The 21,424-nt window shown below is 36.0% G+C and overlaps 1 protein-coding gene and 1 non-coding gene across 4 annotated transcripts in view; one reads left to right on the top strand and one right to left on the bottom strand.

Annotated features, from left to right (window-relative positions):
• The window catches only part of ANGPT1 (angiopoietin 1), a 226,682-nt gene that overhangs the window by 112,925 nt on the left and 92,333 nt on the right, over window positions 1-21,424 (top strand). For 2 of the 3 annotated variants that reach the window (XM_016147437.2, XM_016147438.2), the window contains exon 2: window positions 15,242-15,397. In XM_016147437.2, coding sequence (XP_016002923.1) covers window positions 15,242-15,397 — 156 coding nt within the window. Of the gene's footprint in view, window positions 1-15,216; window positions 15,398-21,424 lie in introns of all 3 variants that reach the window. The other variant, XM_036232970.1, reaches the window with a different exon arrangement.
• TRNAA-UGC lies at window positions 10,028-10,100 on the bottom strand. Its single transcript has one exon. It is a non-coding gene; the product is annotated as a tRNA-Ala (tRNA).

Raw genomic sequence — 21,424 nt, 5'->3', positions numbered from 1 at the left:
ACTTTGGAAGAAATCAAGTAGACCATAAGAAATCTTAACTTTTGATATGAGAGACCCTTGCAACTGGGCTGACAGGCATGGTGTGTATTAGCACAGTCACAGAGTGTGGATTTAGACAGGGCGGGTGAGAATTCTGGCTCTGCTGTGAGATCTATTTAAATTAACTGTGTGTCTTTGGGAAAATTGCCTATTTTCTCTGACTCTCCATTTTTACAGATGAAGGTGTTGTGAGAAAATATATGTGATTTCCTGATATAATGGTGTTTTTTAGCAAAATCACTTGATTTTTTAATATAATGCATCTCATGTTATGGCATGAGAACCCTTGGTTTTAAGAAATCAAGACCTCAGTGACATTCAAGGATATGTAATGTTTGGGCTTCGTGGTTTCTTGGAAATAATGTTGCCAATATAATTTTAATATTAAAGAAGGTCGTGATGAAACTGAATTCTGAGAGCAACAGTCCTTCATGGGAATGCACATCAAAACAGAAAAGAAGCTGAATAAGCATGTGCTCAAATTATGTTTGTGCTCAGTCACGTTGAGTTAACAGCAAAGATCTACCAAAATCTTGATTTCCTCTCTATGAGTATATGAAATAAAATTGTCATAGATTTCATATGCTTGAGGTATATATTTCATAATCTCGTACAGGCTATTTCTATTTTAACAGTTACCACATTATAATGATGTCTGTTTATATACTGTCTTTCTTAACTAGACAGGGACTAGGAAAGAACTGTTATCTTTTGCATCTTTACATCTCCGTGGCATGAGGCATTTTAACATAGAAAACATATATAAGTAACACAGTAGATGTTTATTGAACTATGTTTATCTCATATAAGAAAGTATATAAATGTATGTATTATATAAACATACATAACTGCACACCCACATCTCTGTGCATTCCTGCATGTCTTTGTCGATATCTAATCTACTATTATGTAATTTTATGCATACTTGGTAAGTCATGTCATTTCCAAGGGGAAACAGTTATAGTCTACTACTTTATCATATATATGTATTCTAATTAAATATTCTATGTGAATACATGAATATGTAAAATTTCTGTAAGTATATTTGGCTGTGAGTACAACTTTACTTTCAAAGATTAAAAATTTTTGAGCAAAAATTATTTAAGTTCGGCAATTTCAATTTAGATATAGTTCAGCATGTTGTAATTTAGTAACTTAGAAAGCATTTATTTTCAAAAGAAAGAAGGATTATTTGAAGATTGTTGATGAAAATTTGTTGGTAGGCTTTTATAAAAATCATAGAATTAAGAGTACATTCTATGAGAAAAAGGTTTCAGTTTGTGTATGTGTACATTAGAATAAGTATTTACTTGAAATTTGTGTTTATTTGGAGGTATGATGTTGTAATGAACAGGAGAACAAGCATGATACTAACCCATATTCCATATGAAGATGGTATGTCTAAATGAATGAAAATAGTAATATATTTCAGCAAGGGTAATTAATGACGCCATAAATAGCATATCATCAGGAGCTGAGGGAAGAATAAGTCACCTTGTCATATAAAATAATTACTTTATGCTCGGTTTAGGAAGGCCTCAAAAGGGTTACTACATATCGACCCAGTCATTCTTTCAATATTCTAAAGCATAACAGTGTTAAAGAGGATTTTTCATTGTATTTAAAAAGGGGGAATGAGTGAATAAAGAGGTTCTTCTTCTTCTTTTTTTAACATTAGAAGGTAACAGTCAAATTTCAGGTGCCTTAATTTCCCATGCTCCAACTTGTGGCAACTCAAATGTGTTTTACCAGGGCAGCTTGCCTGAACAGCTCAAAGAACCAAGAGTCTTATGTCTGAGAAAGGCAGGAGCAGTGGCTAATTGGAGACTACACGTCCTGGTTAAAGGCTTGACACTACTTAAAGAATAACACACTAGACAAACAAAACACTTTAGCTGGACAAATTTGGGCAAGAAATGGCCTGTTTGTGATCCTTCCACTAACCAAGAAGCTGACACTGACTTAAGTGAAAACAGAATGGACTTGAGCATCGGACAGGCTTAAGTTTGAATAATGGCTCCAATGGTTGGGCCCCTGATTACATTACTTAATTTCTCAGAACTTCTACCATCTCAATATGAGATGGCGACAACATCTATTCTTCCAAAAGGCTACTGTGAGGAGTCATAAGGAAGAAGACAGAAACCTTGGCTGGCATATAGGAAGTGCTCAGTCAACAGTGGTTATTATTATAGGCTTTCCACAAAACGGGACAACACAGGATGAGAAAAGCCAGCAGAACCAGTGGGGAGCATCTGTGGACGGCAGTGGTGTTTCCCAGGTTTGCCCTGACTAGGCCATCGCTAAAATGCCAGATGTTTATGTTTCCCACTGAGTGAGCGCATTCTAAGCATATTTCTGTCTTTCTCTCATTTTTCGTTTTTATTTTTCTGAATATAAAATTAAATTCTCATTTTCTTTAAAATAAGTAGAAAATTGGCAAACATTTCCAGAAAAAAATAAAATAAAATTCACCTGTATTCCCAACAGCCAGAGATAGGCATTGTTCACAGTTCATCGTTTTTTCTTTTTCCAGTGCATACAAATGTGTCAGATTACACTTACATTAATTGGGAACATATTAAATATATCATTCTGTATCTACTAATGTTATCAGAAAGGTTTTTTTTTTAAAAAAAAAAATCATATAAAGCTGGTACTTTTTAGTCACTTTGTACTTTAAAATCTAGACTCAATGGAAGGCTGCCTAAAAAGTCAAAAAGGCTGTCTTTATAATTGTGCTCATGGTTATTTAAAATTTTTAATGTAGTATTTTTTGGAGGAAGACTGACTATAGGATTTATTTTTATCTATGTTAACTAGTTCCTTATTTCCCTATCTCAGCCCCCTAATTGCTCTCTGTGGGAGATAACTATTTGCCAAAGATAAAAATTATTTGTATGGATCCTTGAAATACATTCAATAATGAGAGAATATTCATCACACAGCTTTCTTTCTGCTCCTTAGAAAAGAATTCCTAGGGGTTTTATGAAAGGCTGAGGAATAATCTGTTCCTTCTTGTGACAGAACTCAGAGTAATGGGTCTAATTAGAATTTGTACTCCTTGCTTTAGAGTAAGTCAGCCCTCAGGGTACAAGACTATTTTCTTAGCAGTTAAATTTACTGAACCTAAATCCATTCCATAATTTGTGATAAAACCACACTGCTAATACATCTAAGTCTCAACAACATAATATTGATTTAAAAATGAAAGAGTTGAAGGAGCCATACAATAGGTAATGTTTTTATAAATGTCGGAAATATACTAAATGGCATAGTTTATTATTTAGGGTATATACCCATATGGCATAAGTCCATACCAACTTCAGGGAAATTGTTAATCCCAGTGTATGTGTGGAGGGGGTGCTTTGGTTTTATATGATGCATTTTATTTCTTAATAAAAAAGAAACTAATTCAAAGCAAATATGTCAAAAATGACATCTGCTAGATCTTAATGGTAGCATCATGGTGTCTATTATTGATATTTTATGATTTAAAAATATTTCTAAGATTCTGATATTCAAACTTTCCAATAAATTAGACCAGTCTTCTTTCAGTTAGTGAAAACTAGGAGGATTTGTGGGGTCATTGTTTGTTGGGGACACAAACAAAATCAGAAGGAAGACTATGAGGTGCTCTACAGCTCCTAAAACTGGATTAGTGAGTCTTTAAAATGGACTTTTACAAAATTATTCTGGCAATATACGTGGTAATGGGAGCAGGTATTTTAGCAGTTATTCATGCTTAGTTTCTTACTCTCTTGTGGTGTGTGGTTAATTCTAAGAGGCTAATTCATTGTTATGTTAATTTGGGCTCTCTTCCAATAGCACTTGAGATATAACGAGCATCACCAGGGCACCAAAATGGTCTTTGTGAAAGAAGAAGCAATGCCCAGTGTCTGTAATCCTTTGATCAAAGTGAGGAAAAATAGAAATCTTATTTCATTTATAAGATGTCAGCAGTCATTGTCCCTTTTTTATGTTTTGAATGACTGTTTCCATCCTAATAATAATCCCAGTACTTGGAGCAAGAGTCATTTAAATAAAAACTACTCAACAAATATTATTCAGGAAAAATTAGTTAGACCTCACATGCAATGCTTTGGAATGTTTATTATACAATGACGTTGGCAGTTTTATGCCTGCACAAACTTATCGTACATTCCATTGAGTAATCCCATATTGTCCAGAAAACACACACACATTTTTACTACAAATTTTGCCTCATTTAAGTAAATGAAAGTTAATTTTTTTTAAAAAAAGCAACCATAAACTTAAGAGATACTACAGAAAAGAAAGAAGATGAATAGAGCAACTTTGTTTCAGCAAATGAAGTAGCATATATGGAAAAGTAGTAGCTTAAAAAGTCAGAATGTTGCAAAGAGGGGTTTTATTGGAATGAGGTGAGATTGTAAATGCTAACATCTTGCAATTTCATATGAAATATCAGAATAAGATTATGGCAATTTTCTATCTGATAATGATATTCCTGAAAAGATTATAAATCCCTTAATTATTAAGGCTTTTGAATTTGTGTTAATGAGTATCTTATATCATCTACTGAGTATTTAAATGACATGATTTGTTCTGCAATGTTTTATTTAATACAGTAGGTTTTATTTAAAAGATAAACATCATAAGCTATGCATTTGAATCACTGTCATTTATCATATAAGAAAAAAAATGTAGTTGGCAGAAGTTGTTTCTTCAAACTATTATCCTGTGGAGAGTCTCTTTTGCATCATTCCCCCACAACCTACTGTCTGCTGGGGTGGTCTCTAGTTCAAATGTCAAAGCTTTCTTTTTCTTAAGTAAATCAGAATGTATTTATGTGAAGAATTCATAGGGTTAATTTTATTTCAGGTAAACAAGAAACCAAAAAACATTAAATTAAAGAAAGATATGTTTCCAGTTTTCTAGTTGAAATAGTATCTTCTTTATTTAAAAACTACTACCTTTATTGATATAAAAACACAGATGTGTATAAAGTTGCTTTGTGGTTCTCCCTTTTTTTATCCCCATTACATTAAAGTATAAACTCAGAATTTGGCAAAAAAAAAGATTTCTCGGTTGTTAGGTAGACTACTGGAGCTGACCATGACTGTTTAACAGGTGTTATCTATAGTAATTAAATTTGACATAAAAGACACCTTATCCAAAGGAAAATGATGCATTGGTTATTTTAAATAGAATTTTAATGAAGTAAACTACAATGAAATGGAAAAAACTACTACAAAGTATCAATGGAGAACCTGACACCCAGGTTGTAGATATGGGAATATATGTGTGTGAGAGTATATATGCGCAAGTAAACACACACACACGTGCACTTATATGTGTTATTAAAGGGGTGTACTTTATACTTAGTGTGTTTGAAATTATGATAAAGTACAAAGAAATTATCTACCTTAATCTTCCATACGAATCTCATATTAAAAATTCAATAGTGTGCTCATGCCCTGTGTGGGTGGCCTCAGTGACATGGCCTTGGTTCTAACTGATTTTTCTCTTGATTTCCTAAACAGTGCATTCCAGGAGGTGGTCAGGAAAGTCATCTTGCCTAAGCAAGCACAGCTCCTTGCATACATACCGTCCTAGTCCTTTTGTCTTCCTTCTATATCTCCCCATCCTGCAGGTTTTCCAGGCCATTTTTTTTTTTTTTTTTTTTTTTTTTGTATTAAGGCAGACTTAAGAAATCGATACCCTCCCTTCCATATTCATTTAGATGTTCTTCTAGGAAGACTTCCTCCATTCACCCATTTAGAGGATTCATTCTTTCCCTCATTACTGCCCCATAGGGCAAGTGAGCAGGCAGGTGAGCAGGCAGACGGGCAGGCAGGATATTTTTACCTTCATTCCAGCACTTGTAAAACACTTGCATTATAAGCAGTCTTGATCATCAGAATCAGGTTTTAGTCATTCTTTTGCTGTCATTGTATAGCACAGTGATTAAAACATGGTTAGTTTTCAATGTGTTTAGTGAATTTTACTTAATTTAAATAGTTCTAAATGTTGCCAGTCACATATAGTGTCTCAGATTTGGGCCATAATAGCATGAGTGGGAAAAGAAGAGTTGGGGAGATACAGTAAGACAAGATGGGGTTACGTGGTCTGGTAAGTGTAGATATTTGTCTTCAGAGTTATCTACTTTTGCACCATTTACCTTGGTTCCACGGACGTTCAAAAAGGCACCATTAATAATCAATAATAGAATATTTTGTACTTTCAGGAGCAAATATAACTAGGCCATGCTCACAACTGGAGGCTGTTAGTATTTTCATATACAGCTTCATTAATTTATGCATTAATTTATTTATCTAAATATTATTTGGACCTACATGTGCCAGGCACTAAGTGATACCAAGCTGAACAAAAAAGTGCTTGTCCCTAAAAAGCTAATGGTGTACTGGAGTGGTGGCAAATACAATGATGGAAAGAAGAGGCACAGGATGCTCTGGAAATGCAAAGAAAGGGTATTATGGAGAGAGGAGTCATGAAATTTTTGTTGAGGAGGAAAAACTTTAACTGTGTATTAAAAAATGGGACCTAGCACAGAAAAAGGGAGGATGAGAGATAAAGGGAATATTTCAATCAGAGCAAAGTCTTGTGCAAAGTCATGAAAGCAAAAGAAAATAGTGTATGTTTGGAAAAATGCACATAATTTGGTGCGTCTGAAGCATAGGGTACACATAAGAAGAGGAAATCTGAATCCATATCGTACAGATTCTTCTGTGCTGATTAAGGAGTTGTGACTATGTGCAGGTAGTGGAAGCCACTGAAAGAGTATGAGCAGTGGCATGACGAGGCCAAATTTGTGTTTTAAGTAGATTTCTCTGGTTACGCCATGGATGATGGATTGGAGGAAGCAAGTCTGGAGTCAGGAGACCAGTTATGGGGCCATTAACAAATCCAGAAGAAAAATGATGAGAGTCTGACCTAAGTCAGTGCCAGTGAGGATAAAGAGATGTGGAAGGGAGAAAGGGAAGCAGGAAGAGACATGGATCTAGGCACCCAGAAGCTATACACTCTGGTGCTGATTGCTGTAGAAAATTAAGCCAAGGAATAGTCAAGATGACTCCTGTGGCTTGGACGAATGGGTAGGTGGTGGTGGTGCCAGTCATTGATACGCGAAACATAAGAAGAAAGCCAGGTTATGTTGGTGAAAGACAAGAAATGTATTTTGGACAGAATGGTGCCTGGGGATTAAGGGAATCTGAAATTCTAGCTCTTTATCTTAAAACAGATGTGTCTGCTCTAAAGAGTTGATCCAGGGCTTTACTACTGTGTTCCTATATCATTGTTTTCTGTCATTAAGAACATGTATTATGTATTTTATAGACATATCCATATTTTAATTTTCTATAATAAATAAAAATTAAAATCTTTCAGACTCCTGTACTTTATAAAAGAAAATTTTTAATTTTAAAATTAATTATAAAAGAAAAGTAATTTGAGAGTTTCAAGAGAGACATAAATAACCTAATCCAGACCTTCATTTCATACGTGAAGATCTGAAACTGAAATTGCTTAAGTGACTTGCCCAAGTTCATGGATAAATCAACAACAGTGCCTAGATTAGAATCCAGATAATCTGACTCCTGGCAAGAGTATGCTTTTTATATATCATCTGCCTTTAAAAAATGCAAAAGGAAAAATTAAGCTGACACTTAGAAATATTTTTAAAATTTTATGACTGATGTTTTCTGGGTGTGAGAAGGTAGATATAAAAGAGAGATGCCGGGCTAGTAAAATGTGTTTTAGCATAGCAGACATCTCTTTTGTTTACATGAAGAGAGAATGACTTTCTTGGGTCCTGGCCCAAATCTGAGACACTGTATGTGACTGGCAACATTTAGAAGCCACAAAAATGTGGTTTTAAAAGGATAGTAACCGAGAAAAAGGATTCCTGAAGAATCCGTTCATATGGGATTCTCTTGATAGTTTAGCCTCTCCATGTGCCTCAGTGGTGGTGTTGCTGTTACTACTCCATTGGAGGTGATGTAATAAACATCCCCTCACATTATTAATGTCAGTAGCTGAGAGCTTTTCCATATCGAACACAGATAAGGCTATTTACATGGAGAAATGTAGTCAGAGGTTAAGTCCATCAGAGTATTTGGCGACTCATTAAAATGACCCATTTATATGTTCTCTGTTTTCCACAGGACAACTCTTTGTACTTGTGATATTTGGCACCAGGCTTAAGATACATTCATCACATATCTGCTAGGACTAAATTGAACTGATGCAAGGTTAATAAGCCCAAATGAATTTTAGAGTCTGGTGTGGTCTGTCGACACTTTGTGGGGGTGGTGCATAAGAAGAATAAAATCAGGGGATGCTGATGTTCAATGACTGAGGCGCGGCTGGTGGGCTTCAAGGTTGGGGAACAAGGATAGAGTCCAGTAAGCAAAGTCAGCACCCCAAAAACTGATGGTGATGAATTAGTATTGTGAAAGGGGGTCACAAATTAGGAGCTATCAGAAGTAAAGCAAGTAGCAAGAAGGAAGGAATCGAAAAAGAAATGTGGGTGGGCCAACAATACTGGCAGCCGTTGTCGTTGACCCAGCCTGCTGATGTAAGTCTGAATTTCCCACACAGTGAGTGACCATAGCCCAGCATCTGACATTAATTAGTTTTTTCACCTTGCTTTCTATAATCTCTCGGAACCTCAGCCACCATGGTTATAAAACGAGATCCTTGGAGCCTATAATGTTAATGTCTCTTCCAGCTCTTATTCTAATGGTTTTCTTTCTTCTGTAAGTAGTAAGTTCTTCTTCAGATACCAAAATGAGAAATGGGATTCATGTCACATGTATCAGTATGGGAACTATTTCAAATATCAGCTGAATAGGCCGGTTGTCTAAAGAGACAATTATATTTCCCCACTGGGTAAAAGAAGCAGTATACTCAGGGAGCTAATAGTAGAAATTCCTGCAAATAATATATTTGGTCTTAGCCATTTTTTTCATACAACCATAAACCTAGTTTTTCAATGTTGCCACTGATTTATGAAACAATGATATTAGATAAAACCATCAAAATTTAAAGCATTTTTTTCATTTTTTTTACCTTTTTATTGCTTTCCCATATTTACTCTTTTACTTTATTTCATGGACATGTCGCCATAACTGAGTAATACCATATGCACCAACATCCAATGAGAGTCCTCTTAATCTACAACAGATTTTAAGTGAACAATGCCTTTGTCAATTTTTATAGGGCTTAAAATGTTATTTTCTTAAGAATTATATTGAGAAATTCTATTCTTTGTGCTAATTTAAGATATGCTCTCCTTTAAGAGATCCCTTGAAGTGATCTCTTGAAGTGAAATGATAGAGAATGCATTTCACATGCAGGACGTCATAATCTCACGCAGATTTTAGTTCTTGTGAACATGAAGCAGCAAACATTTTGAGGGCCCAGTGAGAAAGCTCTTCCCAAACTCTCTTGTAATAGAAAATGATAATATTTATTCTCTATCAGTCATTCAGGAAAAGACATGGGCAAACAATTAATGTGTGAACTACAAATGGCTGATAATCTTGACTTTTTAAAAATAATTTTTCTACCTAATAATGTTATTTGTAATACAGTTGACTGTCTATTTGCTTGCTCATCCCCTATAACATTTCTCAGAATATTGTAGCTATCAATCCGTATGAAACTGATTAAATAAAAAACAGAAATTATATATCTTTGGGCAAATTTCACCTCATCGGTTCTACAACTTCATTTCATATATTCCCTGCATGAATTTTGTGTTACCAGAACTTGGCTAGTAGTGTGGTTGTGCTTGATAGGTGACTCTACTTCAAAATGAAGTACTACCTGTGATGTCAGGTAGCCACTTTCTTTTGCCCACCCTCTTTGATCCCTACCCCCACTTCCACCTCTGACCCATGGATATTGCTGCTCTGCCCTTAAGAACTGGATCTTTGAAGGCAAGGCATCTCCTCCCACATGCTTGTGGTGTGCATCCAGGGCCCGGCTCACCTGGGGCGTGAACCCAGGCCCTTCTGCATGCAAAGCAGATGTGCTAACCACTGCACTATAGAGCCACTACCAATTTAGCCCCTTTCAAAGCAATATAGCAGCTCTTCCACTGACTCATTGTGTGCTCATATACGATTTAACTTCCCTAAGCCTATTTCCTTACCAGTGAAATGAGAAAAATTAATACAGTGCCTAGATTGTTATAGGGAGCCGACGAGGTACATATTTATGAAACTTAGTGTGTACCTAGCCTTAGTAGAGGCTTAATGTGTTGTTATTCTGTTTGGGGTGTGTGTGTGTGTGTCTGTCTGTCTATATATAATCTCTCTCTCTCTCTCTCATCTATCATCTATCTACCTATTTATCGAGTTGGCCTAAATCTTAGGGGAATAAACAACAATGTTATAAGCTACATCCTAAGAAAAAAAGGTAGGAACTGATGAGAGGATTTTTAATGACCCATTATATTAAAAGTGCTAGCAAAGTAAACTTTCCGCATACTTGGCCCTAGAGCCTCTCACCTCACCTCAAGTTAACTTAGCCTCCTACATGGTAGAGTGAAGTAATTACTCTCTAATGATGCATGCTTTTCTCAAAAGAATAAGTAAATGAATTCTCAGTGAGCGAACTAAAAATGGAATTAACCAATTAATTATTCAGTCAAACAACCAATCCAACATCAGAGCAGTTCCCACAACTCTGAGGCTAGTGTAACATCAGAAGATAGATTTGAGTTCGTTTTTTCATCTCTATCAAGTCACCTACGGTCTCTGAGCATCCATTTTTAAACCATAAAATGGAGCCAACACTGCCCTTTGTAGGGTTGGTGTAAGAATCCAGTCAATGTGTATGAAAGCTCTTAGTAAACACTAAATCACTTTAGAAATGTTACATTATTTCCTGGTTTAAAAATCATCATTTATTGTTCATTATCTCAGTTCAAATCACACCTTGCATCCACTTGATAGTATTTTGGCCAGTACTTATAAAACTCTGCAGTCAGACACTGAGAGTGGCAGTAATAAACAAATAAGTGTATGATTTAGGTTGGGAATATCCTATTTTATAACCTCTCAGCTCTCGTGCTTAGCAACTTCTAAGCTTAAAATTCACATCTTAGATGTTTATAAAATATTGAACCTTGAGGTAGCCATCATATCCTTTAAACATTTTTTAAACCAGTGGGGAATATATGAAGACAATCAAATTTGTTGCAAAACTTCCCTGAACCCTGCTAATATGGCACATCAAGATGGATTTCATAGTTATACATCTACAGAGGAATGTTTAGAGATAAGATGAAAGTAGTCCCCCTTATTAATCACACGTTGTATATTTGACTTCTGCCTCCCTCCTCAGCCTTTAAATCAACTACATCTGGTTTTTGCTAGTTAAGTGTGCCATTACCTTTTGCATTAAAAGGCAGTTACTCCTAAAGAATGCAGCCCCATTTGATTAAAAAAACAATTAACTAGAGTTATATTCATTTTACTCATCATGGCAGCCCAGATAATATTTTTAGTATAGCTTATAGACCTACTTTATTTCTACAACAGGGTCAGCAGAGTTGGGAGGCTCTTTGTGATGAATGCTGGCATAAAGCAGTTATTTTGCTTTACTGGTGATACCTTTTACAGTAAAAAACAATAAATAACACAGAATAGATAGATAAATATATAGGATCTAACATAGGTAGGATCACAAAGTAGCTAATTTTGATGTAGTCACCCTATGCCAGAGATGTCCTCCTCTATGGAGACTGGGGCACATGATTATTATTCCACACAGAGTAAGTTAAGCTCTAGGAACTGACTCCTACTAACCCACTGCATGAGAAATTGATGTATAATTATTAAGCAGATGGTATTGGAGCTCACTGATTAGTGAAGTCTTTCTCAGGAGAGAAATCTACCAAGCAACCAAGTTGTTATTTGAAATTCATTGGTAAGCAGGCAATCTGACATATCAGAATAAATTGTCTAAATTACTGGTACTCAAAGAAATTGCTATTTTGTGAAAAATGTAAGAGGTTTGCACTGTACTATAAATTAAACCGTTAGAGCATCACTTTCTTCATTAAGAGAGTGTTGCTCCAAATTTTGTGTAAGCAAACTAAACAGTATGCTTAATGACACTAATTTGCATTCCAGCATAAGTTCTTCATCTTATGGCAGACTGTTCACAAACATTTTTTATACAGTTATTCTGTGTTTTACAACTTGAGAAACACTGGTCTTTGCCTGAATCAGAAGCTTTTGAAAATATGCAGTTTCCTAGTGATGTACCTTTGAAAATTCTGATTCAGAGTTCTAGTGTGTTGTATCTCCATCTGCATTTTAAAAATGCCCCCCCCATATAGTTTTTGGATGAACACGTAAGGTGTAGGAGCTGCATAATAAAATGCGTAGAGTAATTAAGTGGTGCTAAGCCGAATAGGTTAGAGGTTAAGGACATGAGTTGGCACTGAGGCTTAAGTTCTTATTTCTTCTTCAGCGAAATGCGAATTTTCTAAACCTCAACAGCCTTACCTATAATAATACCTACCTCATAAATTTGGGAGGTTTAAATGTTGAGATATATATATATATATATCTATATATAGATATATATAGATATATATATATATATATATATATATATATATATATATAAAGTGCTTTACTCGGTGCTTGCTACATAGTAGAAAATTGATAAATGTCAGATGTAAATGACAGTTATCATCTCCATGATAGAGACTTCCCTGCCATTTTTGAGAATATGCACATTTATATACAGCCCCAAATTCCCTGGACAAGCAAAGAACATACTGCCAATATTTGCCTGTCTGAGGTTTCTTTTGCTAAACATGCATCAAAATAATTATCAAGGCTCTTTTGATTCTTAAGTGTTAGAAACCTAAATCAATGTGATGGAAGAAATAAAAAGTTAACTGCTCAAGGAGAGATTTTTAAATCACGCACTTTACAACTGAATATCCAAGGGTGGTTCCGGCTAAGATCATGACTGGGTTGAGGTCCCCTAAGGATATTCTTCTATCTGTATCATCTGCTTGCCTGCCTGCCTGCCTGCCTGCGTGCGTGCGTGCGTGCGTGTGTCTGTCTGTCTGTCTGTCTGTCTATATATCATCTCTCTCTCTCTCTCTCTCTCTCTCTCTCTCTCTCTCTCTCTCTCTCTCATCTATCATCTATCTACCTATTTATCGAGCTGGCCTCACTCTTAGGCTGGACCTGATTTTGCGATGCAGCATGAGGCTTATATATTACTAGCCTAATAACCACAGAGGAAAAAGAAGTCCTTTTGTGAAATAGTCCAACAAAATTCCAGAACCGAGACTTGGTGCACTTGCTTACAATATCTTTCTATTGTTGAACTATTCACTCTGAGTAAGAGCAGAACAGTTTGGTTTTCAGGCTCAAACATATACCCACTCCTGAATCTAGGGTGAGACAACTTCACCTGAGGCATTTGTTCTGAAGACGAAAAAGATGATTTCCGCAACCAAAGTTAAGGGATGTTATAGGAAAAGAGGAAACGTATGTTATGCGGAATCCAAAAGAATAATGTTTGATACTCTGACCTACCCGCCTTTACTCTTCCATTGTTGTTTAAATGTATTAGTTCAACTGGAATACAGACAAGACTTGGTTTAGAGATCTTAATATTTTGTTAAGATAATTTCCAGATATTTATTCTAATCTACTTCGTATTTGTTTTATAATAATTTTTTGTAGGTTGAATTGTTTCCTCTACTTCCAATTTGGGAGTAAAGGAGAAAGGGGAGTTTCCTTATATTGACCTAGAACAAAGTCAGAATTTATTAATAACAACCTGAGTTCGGTTCTAACCTTTCATTTTCTTTAGCTTGGGTCAGATGCATGTTTGATAAATAGAAATAAGCAAGAGATGGTGCTAGAAAGTAAACTGCAGTTTCACAAAGGGGAGTTTAAGTTTTAGACTACATTTGTTACATGACAATAATGTTACTATGGATTATAAAATAATGGATGTATTATGGTTCATTAAATCAGTAAAAATCACGTAGCCCTTAATGATTTGGAACACAGCTTGTGAAGCACGACTTGGCAGAGCTAGTAAGTAGTTAAGAGTGTTGGTATGAAAGTTAGGTCTTCGGCACTCAGATCCAAGTCTGGCTGCCTTTGTGGTGTGTGGCCTTGGACCTGACTTCTCTGGGACGCAGTTTCCCCACATGTGTAATTAGGTAATAAAACGTAGTCACCACACAGTGGCGGGGGAGAATTAAGTGCACTGACAGTGTGGTGTAGGCTTCTTCTGTATTTTTCAAGCAGTGCACATGCTTAACTTTATTCTCCCAGATGCCTAACAGACTCCCTTATGGGAAGTCACTTAGAAGTTCTTCTTGGCCCCTTTTGTATACAATTTATTTTATAACCATAGTATTTTCTAAGATGGCACTATAAATAGGACCAAATGCTACCCAAGGTGAAATGGTGAAATGGGCAAATGTCACTTTACTGGAAAACTTTCAGTTCCTTTTTTTTTTTTTTTTTTTTGAGCTTGCAATAAGAATGGGTTTAGCTAGCTTTGAGCCTCTGCAGCCCATTTTGTACGCTGTGGCCTGTACTTTAATGTTCCCTGAAAGGCTTGTGTTTTGGGCATCTGCCCTCCTCTCGCTCCTCGTCCCATCCCCTAACTCAGCATGGTCTTTGTTTTTCATTACAGAAATGGAAGCAGGAGGCTGAATTACTCTGAGATGATTGTTCAATATGGTTTACTGGGAAGACCAGAGAACCAAGATTTAGATTTAAATTATTATACTAACGCTGCTGCATTCTTGTTGGGTGACCTTGAGCTCATCATTGACCTCTGATTCTATATCCTCAGCTATACAATAAAAAGAACAATGAGGCCATCTGTACCTAACTCTCACATCTTTGCTCTGAGGGTTAAATGAGACGATGTCGAAAACGAGAAAGTGTGATCCAAGAACAAACTTTTATTATGCTTGTGATGATTCCATATATATATATATCAGTATATTAACAGTTTGTTAGCAACTGGATTCCTGCATGCTCTGCTCCCATTTCCCTAATTCCCGGAGCTGCAGAGGATCCCTGCCAGATGGCTGATTTTCCAGCTGTGTCTCGTTTTGTCATTGTAAATATTACATACTCCAACTAAGAGGCTTTGCTTATAATGTAGTATGTTTGTTCTTTATCTCTTGCAGATTGAGAATTACATTGTGGAAAATATGAAGTCGGAGATGGCCCAGATACAGCAGAATGCAGTTCAGAACCACACGGCCACCATGCTCGAGATAGGAACCAGCCTCCTCTCTCAGACTGCAGAGCAGACCAGAAAGCTGACAGATGTTGAGACCCAGGTACTCCCCTAGGCCAGAGTCAAGAAACTCTTAACTGGGAGGACTTTTTTTCCCCTTTAGCTTACTTAATAAACACAGAGCACATTTCAGCACTGAGATGGGGAAACATATACATTTTTGTTTATTGGTAATAAAAACAATGACTGCCTGACATGCTATGCATGTTTCTTTTGATTAAATGAGGGTTGGTATATTTAGCTTTGTACGTGTTTGCGAAAACGGGACTGGCAAAGGACTTAATCAGCATTTAAATTAAAATAAATACTGCAGCTGCCGACTGTGATATGATATGTGTCAAACAAAATAACCATTTTGGTCAAATCAGTGCCTTTGATGTACATTTTTGACCTGTCCTGTTTGTCTCTGGTAGTATTCTAGCCATAATAGCACCTGCAGTGGTTTTGCTCATTCAGTGTATAGGAGGGAATACCCCAAAGGAACTAATCAGGAATGTGTGTGGGTGTGTTTGTGTTTTTTATTCAGCATGATTTCATAATAAGGAGTCAATTAATACTCTTTCTCCATACATATACATATATTTGCATGAACACACACACACACACACATATATTATCTTATATATAACACATATATATTACCCTACCATTGACAATGACATACTTATATGCAAGCATATGTATTTATGTATAAATCAGTAAAATGACCTTTAACCATCATTGTCACTAACTTACCATTACAGTTTAGTGAAAATATCATTTTTGATGACTAGATGATCTCTCAGTATGCTTTGAATCATAAAAATAGTTGTGTCAGTTAACATTCTGAAACCCGGTGTAGTTCATTTCTGAAATAAAAGTTGAAATAATACTGTTAAAAGGTAAATGAGACACAATGAAATTTTCAAGAGTTTATTTGAGCAAACATCTATTGGAATTGGGCAGTGCCTAACCACAAGTGGTCAGGAGCTAAGGGAAAGGTTTTAGTAGAGAAGATGCAGAAGCGAAGCACAGAAATTATTTGATAGGCTAGAGCTTAAGCAGTTGCCTTGCTCGGGAGAGCTTCATTGGCTGTTTGTAATTGGTTGTTCTTAGGTTTCATTTTCTTGGATTCAAGTGCGGTGACTTCGGCTTAGGTTTCGGTTTGCTTATGCACGCTACCAAACCGTTAGAGCCGCCTCAGTCTAATGGCCTTCTCTTTTAGTTATTTTAACAATATACATTTTAAAATAAGATGCAACCTTATTTCTATTTTATTTCTTTTGTGTTAATGGAATTACAGATCATATGCTGATATTTAAAGAGAAATTATTCAAACCACTTTCCCATGTGCAGGTGATTTTTATAAAATCATTTAGAGCAGGAAGGTCAGAAAGTGCGATTTTTCTCACATTGATACAGCTAGTGAATCAAATCTTTGGTTCCAGCTGAGGCATGCTCATTTCTTTTCTTTTCTGTCCCCCGTGATTAGTAATATTAATAATTAACTTATTAACTAATTTAATGAGAACTTAAATATGGATTATACTGGATCAATAAATCACATAGGCTTTGGACAATATTTTTTGATATTTTAATGATAGCACACAATTATCAGGTAACCATGGGTGGTGGGGAAGGGAAACTACTTATTACAACTAAAATCTAGGAGACTTTATATAATTATGTAAAGAGGCTGCTGCTCTTCTGTTGCTGCTGACAGTATTTTACCACACGACTGCATGTCATATCGTGTAATCCTAGGATCCAGGGTTGTCCTTGCTGGCTGTGTAACTATAAGGAAGTTCCTTAGATGCTGAGCCTGTTCTTTCCAATTTCCAATGATTTATGTGGGAACTATGGTGTTAGAAATGAAATTTAATCAAATTTACTGATGTATTTTGAGTACCTCCTTGATGAAAGATATTTTAATAGGTACTATATTGAATACAGCAGTAAGTAAAGCAGGCCTTATCCTCAGTAAGCTTAATTGAGTTAATGTGGCTAACTTTTCTAAACCATTTCTTTCTGTGAGAGTGTAATTGACCAGTGGCCCCAGCTGCTGTGCTCTGAAATCCATCACAATATTGGTGCAGAGACCACAATTTCCAGTGATCACTTCCAGCCAATGACACATTGTGGTAGTAATGCTTAGTCAGATCTACCGCTGGGAGCTGTAGGGCTCCACTGACACATGACTTTGGCTAAGGACTCTCCATCGGCTTTGCCAAACTTTCTCACGACTGCCCTACAGGCTAAGGTTTCCACTCAATCTCCCTTTTTTTTCCTTCTCTGCTGTGGTTAGACCTGCATCCCAGTCAGAAGGCACTCCTAGCCAACTCTGGCTTCTTCCCCATTTTCCTTCACAGGAATTTCCCCTAATACATTTTCTGCATGTCTAATCTCATTTTGTTATTTGCTCCTCAGAAGTCATGAACACCCGCTGTTTAGATTTCAATTGTATGATTACAAATTTAAGGCAGTTCACGGCAGTTTAATCGATGAGCTTGAATCTCTAGGCAGAAATAGGTTTGAAATGGCAACTTTCAAAATTGAGCCACTGGATCTCTTTAATTTGCTGAGAGATTAGTCGACTAAACATTTGACCTTGGCCTAACTGAAATGGCAGTAAACTAAATCTGCTGATGGTCATCCAAAAAAGAGATCCTGGTAATTAATTTCCTCACAAGGTCTGGAAAAAGTGTTTGATAACTCATAAGGAGAGGGCTCAGTGAACTATATGACCCATAGGTCACACTTGAACTGCCACCCCTTTTTGTAAATAAAGTTTTATTAAACACAGCTACACTCATTCATTTATATGTTGTGTATGGCTGTTTACTCAATATAACTGCAGAGTTGAATAGTTGTACCAGATTCCATCTGGGCTTCCAAAACTAACATATTTACTCTTTGGCCCTTTACAGAAAAAGCTGGCCAACCCATGCATTAGGATACAAACTCCTAGAGAGCGTGGATTTGGTCTATTTTGTTCACTTTTCTATTCTTAGGTTTAGAACAGTACTTGGTACACAGTAGACTCTCAATAAATATTTGTCTAATGATTAAATTAACAAATATTATTAGTCTCTTCATTTCTGTAGTTTTCAGTGCAATGCTCCTAAGCCCAAAGGCAATGTCCTAAGGGTTGTGTGTTGCTGGTAATACATACTCGCAAATAGATAGTGGATCAGTATAGGACTTTGAACAGAAGCAGTCTGCTGCAAAGGTGTTCTGACTGACTAAGAACATTGAATGAATCTATTTCCTCTGTCCTCTGAGGAGCGTGAGCAATGTGTCCACCTTCCTGCCTGGTAAGTTCTAGTTTAGTGTTAGGGTGTGGAGAGGAAAGATGTCAGATGCTGTCAGCTACAGAAAATCTCATGGTAATTTGAAAGAAACCATTTTGAGAAGAGTTGTCATTGACTGAAGGGAGGTGCCTTTCTCAGCCAGAGGGAAGCCGCTTGTGTATAGCTAGCTACATGATCCTATGGGAAGGAACTCAGACTCCTGACATAGACTACCTAGGTTCCATTCTGACCCTACTGTGTGTCTGCCCTGCTGGGCAAGTTTCTTTTATCCACAATTTCTGCATCTTTAATATAAGTAATATCCTACTAAATTCCATAACCCAATAGGGTTATCATTATATATGTTTATCATATATTTATATCATATATAAATAAAATATAAAATATTACATGGAATAATTATATAGCTTTAATTATATATTATATTTTCATGACTAAAATTAACAATAATTCTCTGAGATTATCTAATTTTCATATTCAAATTTCCTCAGTTCTGTCAAAAATTTTATAGGCATTTTATTTTTCAAGATTTGATAGTCCCTTTTATTTGAAAGCAATCTTCCTTTTTTTTTCTTGAGATTTTTAAGAAACTGGGCCAATTGTTATTTAAAATGTCCCATATTCTGACTTTGTCTGAATATTTTTTATGATAGTTTTTAATTCATTCTTCTGTCCCTCGTGGTTTCTTTAAGCTGGAAAGTAACTCTAAAAGTCCAATTAGATTGAGTTGAACATTGTGGTGGAGTGCTCTGCAGAACTGCTGGCCAATTCCCATTATATCTCATCAGCAGGCACAAATGCCACCTTGCCACATGCTCAGTGATGCTATTTTAACTTGGTTTAGTAGAAGCCTCCATAGCTCTTTATCCCAATCATCTATTTTCTTCTTGGAAATTAACAAATAACCTATGGGATGGTACTTTATCACATTGCCACATCATTAACCAAATAAATCATTTCATTGATTTACTAAAATGATAACTTTCTAACACATTCCTTGTACATAATCAGATTTTATTCTGTAAAAATATAAATACCAAGTCATCACATTTTCTGTTATAGTTTTCATTTGAAAAACACAAAGCAAAAAGAAACATAAACCTACCAACAAGGCTGATTTCAAAGTTAATATGTAGTGAAAGAAATTTTCTGTTATGGGAGATTTGCCTTTTAAGGAAGATCAGAGGCACTTTTAAGAGTATTACAGGGAAGCTGGCTGAAATTCTCTAGCTCACTTTCTTTGAGATACTAGAAATCTTTAAAATTTTTTTTAAATTTTTGTTTATTTTTTAAAGAGTAAAACTAAAATTTGTAATCCATAAATTCTCAGTTTCAAGTCTTATATCTTCCTTACTTTGTAGTATATTCTGGAAAATTAAACCTTGAAATTTTGGGGGGGGGGCTTGTTTTACATACTCTTCGCTGTTCTTTTCTTTTTTTCTTTCATCTTTTTCTTTCCTGCAGAGATGTGCTTTTGGAATGTGTTTAGGCTAAAGAAGGAAATGTCTTTTGTCATTTTAATGGAACACTTAGATTATTGCTAAGCAGCAAGTTCCATAGACACATGGCAAGAAAATGGTCAATTTATCATAGTTTCCTGTACAATTCTCTCAACTGCCTGCTTTTGAACTTTGGGCCTGTTTTAATACATCAGTGGAGAGAGTTGAAATAAAGCAGCTATTAGGTTGAGGTGACGGGGAAAGAAGAGAAGAGATTGGGATTTGTGCTAAAAACTGGCCTGAGATGACCTGACACTTAGACCAGACTTCTGAGATTTGTTCCTCTCCTTCTGCTATGTTCAGATCTTGCTTTAGATTTGGGCTGTTATTATTGAAGTTCATCTCTATATTCACGAGGCCTGTTACCCTCTTCTGACCATTACCCAACTTGATCAACAGCTCACTGTTCATTGTCTAGCATATCATCCAACAAATAAGTCTGAGTGCCCCACTGTGCCAGGCCTAGTGCTTGGCCCTGGGGGTTCGGAGGGCTATAGACAGAGTACTCCTGCCTCTGCACAGCTGACATCCTCATGGGACACAAAGAGCAAATCAGTGAACCGACAGGATGGTTTCCAATAGCAATGATTCCATAAAGAAAATAAAACAGGGGGACCTAATATAGTATGATGGGGGGAACTACTTTACAGAGTGTGGCCAAGTAGGACCTCCCTGAGTAAGACTTGAACAATGACAAGAAAGTAGACATGCATCTAGAAAGGGATGGGTATTTTAGAGGTGGAAATGATTTGGCATGTTGAGATGACAGAAAGAAGGACAATATGAGTGGAGTATAATAAATGAGGTGGAAAGTGGCAGGATATTAAGAAGATTCCTGATCACATAAAATCTTGTAGGCCAGGCAAAGGATTTTGGAGTTTATTCTAATTGCAAGGAAGATTTAGCAAATTTAATATAGGAGATGGCATGACCTGACTTATATTTTTACAAAAATCATTCTGGTTGCTCTGTAACAAATGGACTAGAAGTAGGACAGAGTCGAGAAAAATTAGGAGCTCTAGTAGTCTCCAGGCTTAGATATAGGCAACTTCACTTTTCGTTTTGGACGTTTCCATTCTTTTCTTTGTGTCCTTTTATGCTTTTCTCAGATATGGAGAAAAACAATTTCTGTAAAATAAAAATAAATAAATAAAATGGTATATTAGAATATCAGAAAGTGTGATCAGAGAATATGATGAATAAAGGGGAAATTTATTTATCTATCTATCTGTCTATCTATCTATCTATCTATCTATCTATCTATTTATTTATTTATTTTAG

This window comes from Rousettus aegyptiacus, unplaced genomic scaffold (assembly GCF_014176215.1).
Source record: "Rousettus aegyptiacus isolate mRouAeg1 unplaced genomic scaffold, mRouAeg1.p scaffold_m13_p_15, whole genome shotgun sequence".
In the NCBI taxonomy this organism is placed as follows: Eukaryota; Metazoa; Chordata; class Mammalia; order Chiroptera; family Pteropodidae; genus Rousettus; species Rousettus aegyptiacus.
The sequence above is the reverse complement of the archived record's forward strand: the minus strand, read 5'-3'. Positions and strand labels throughout refer to the sequence as shown.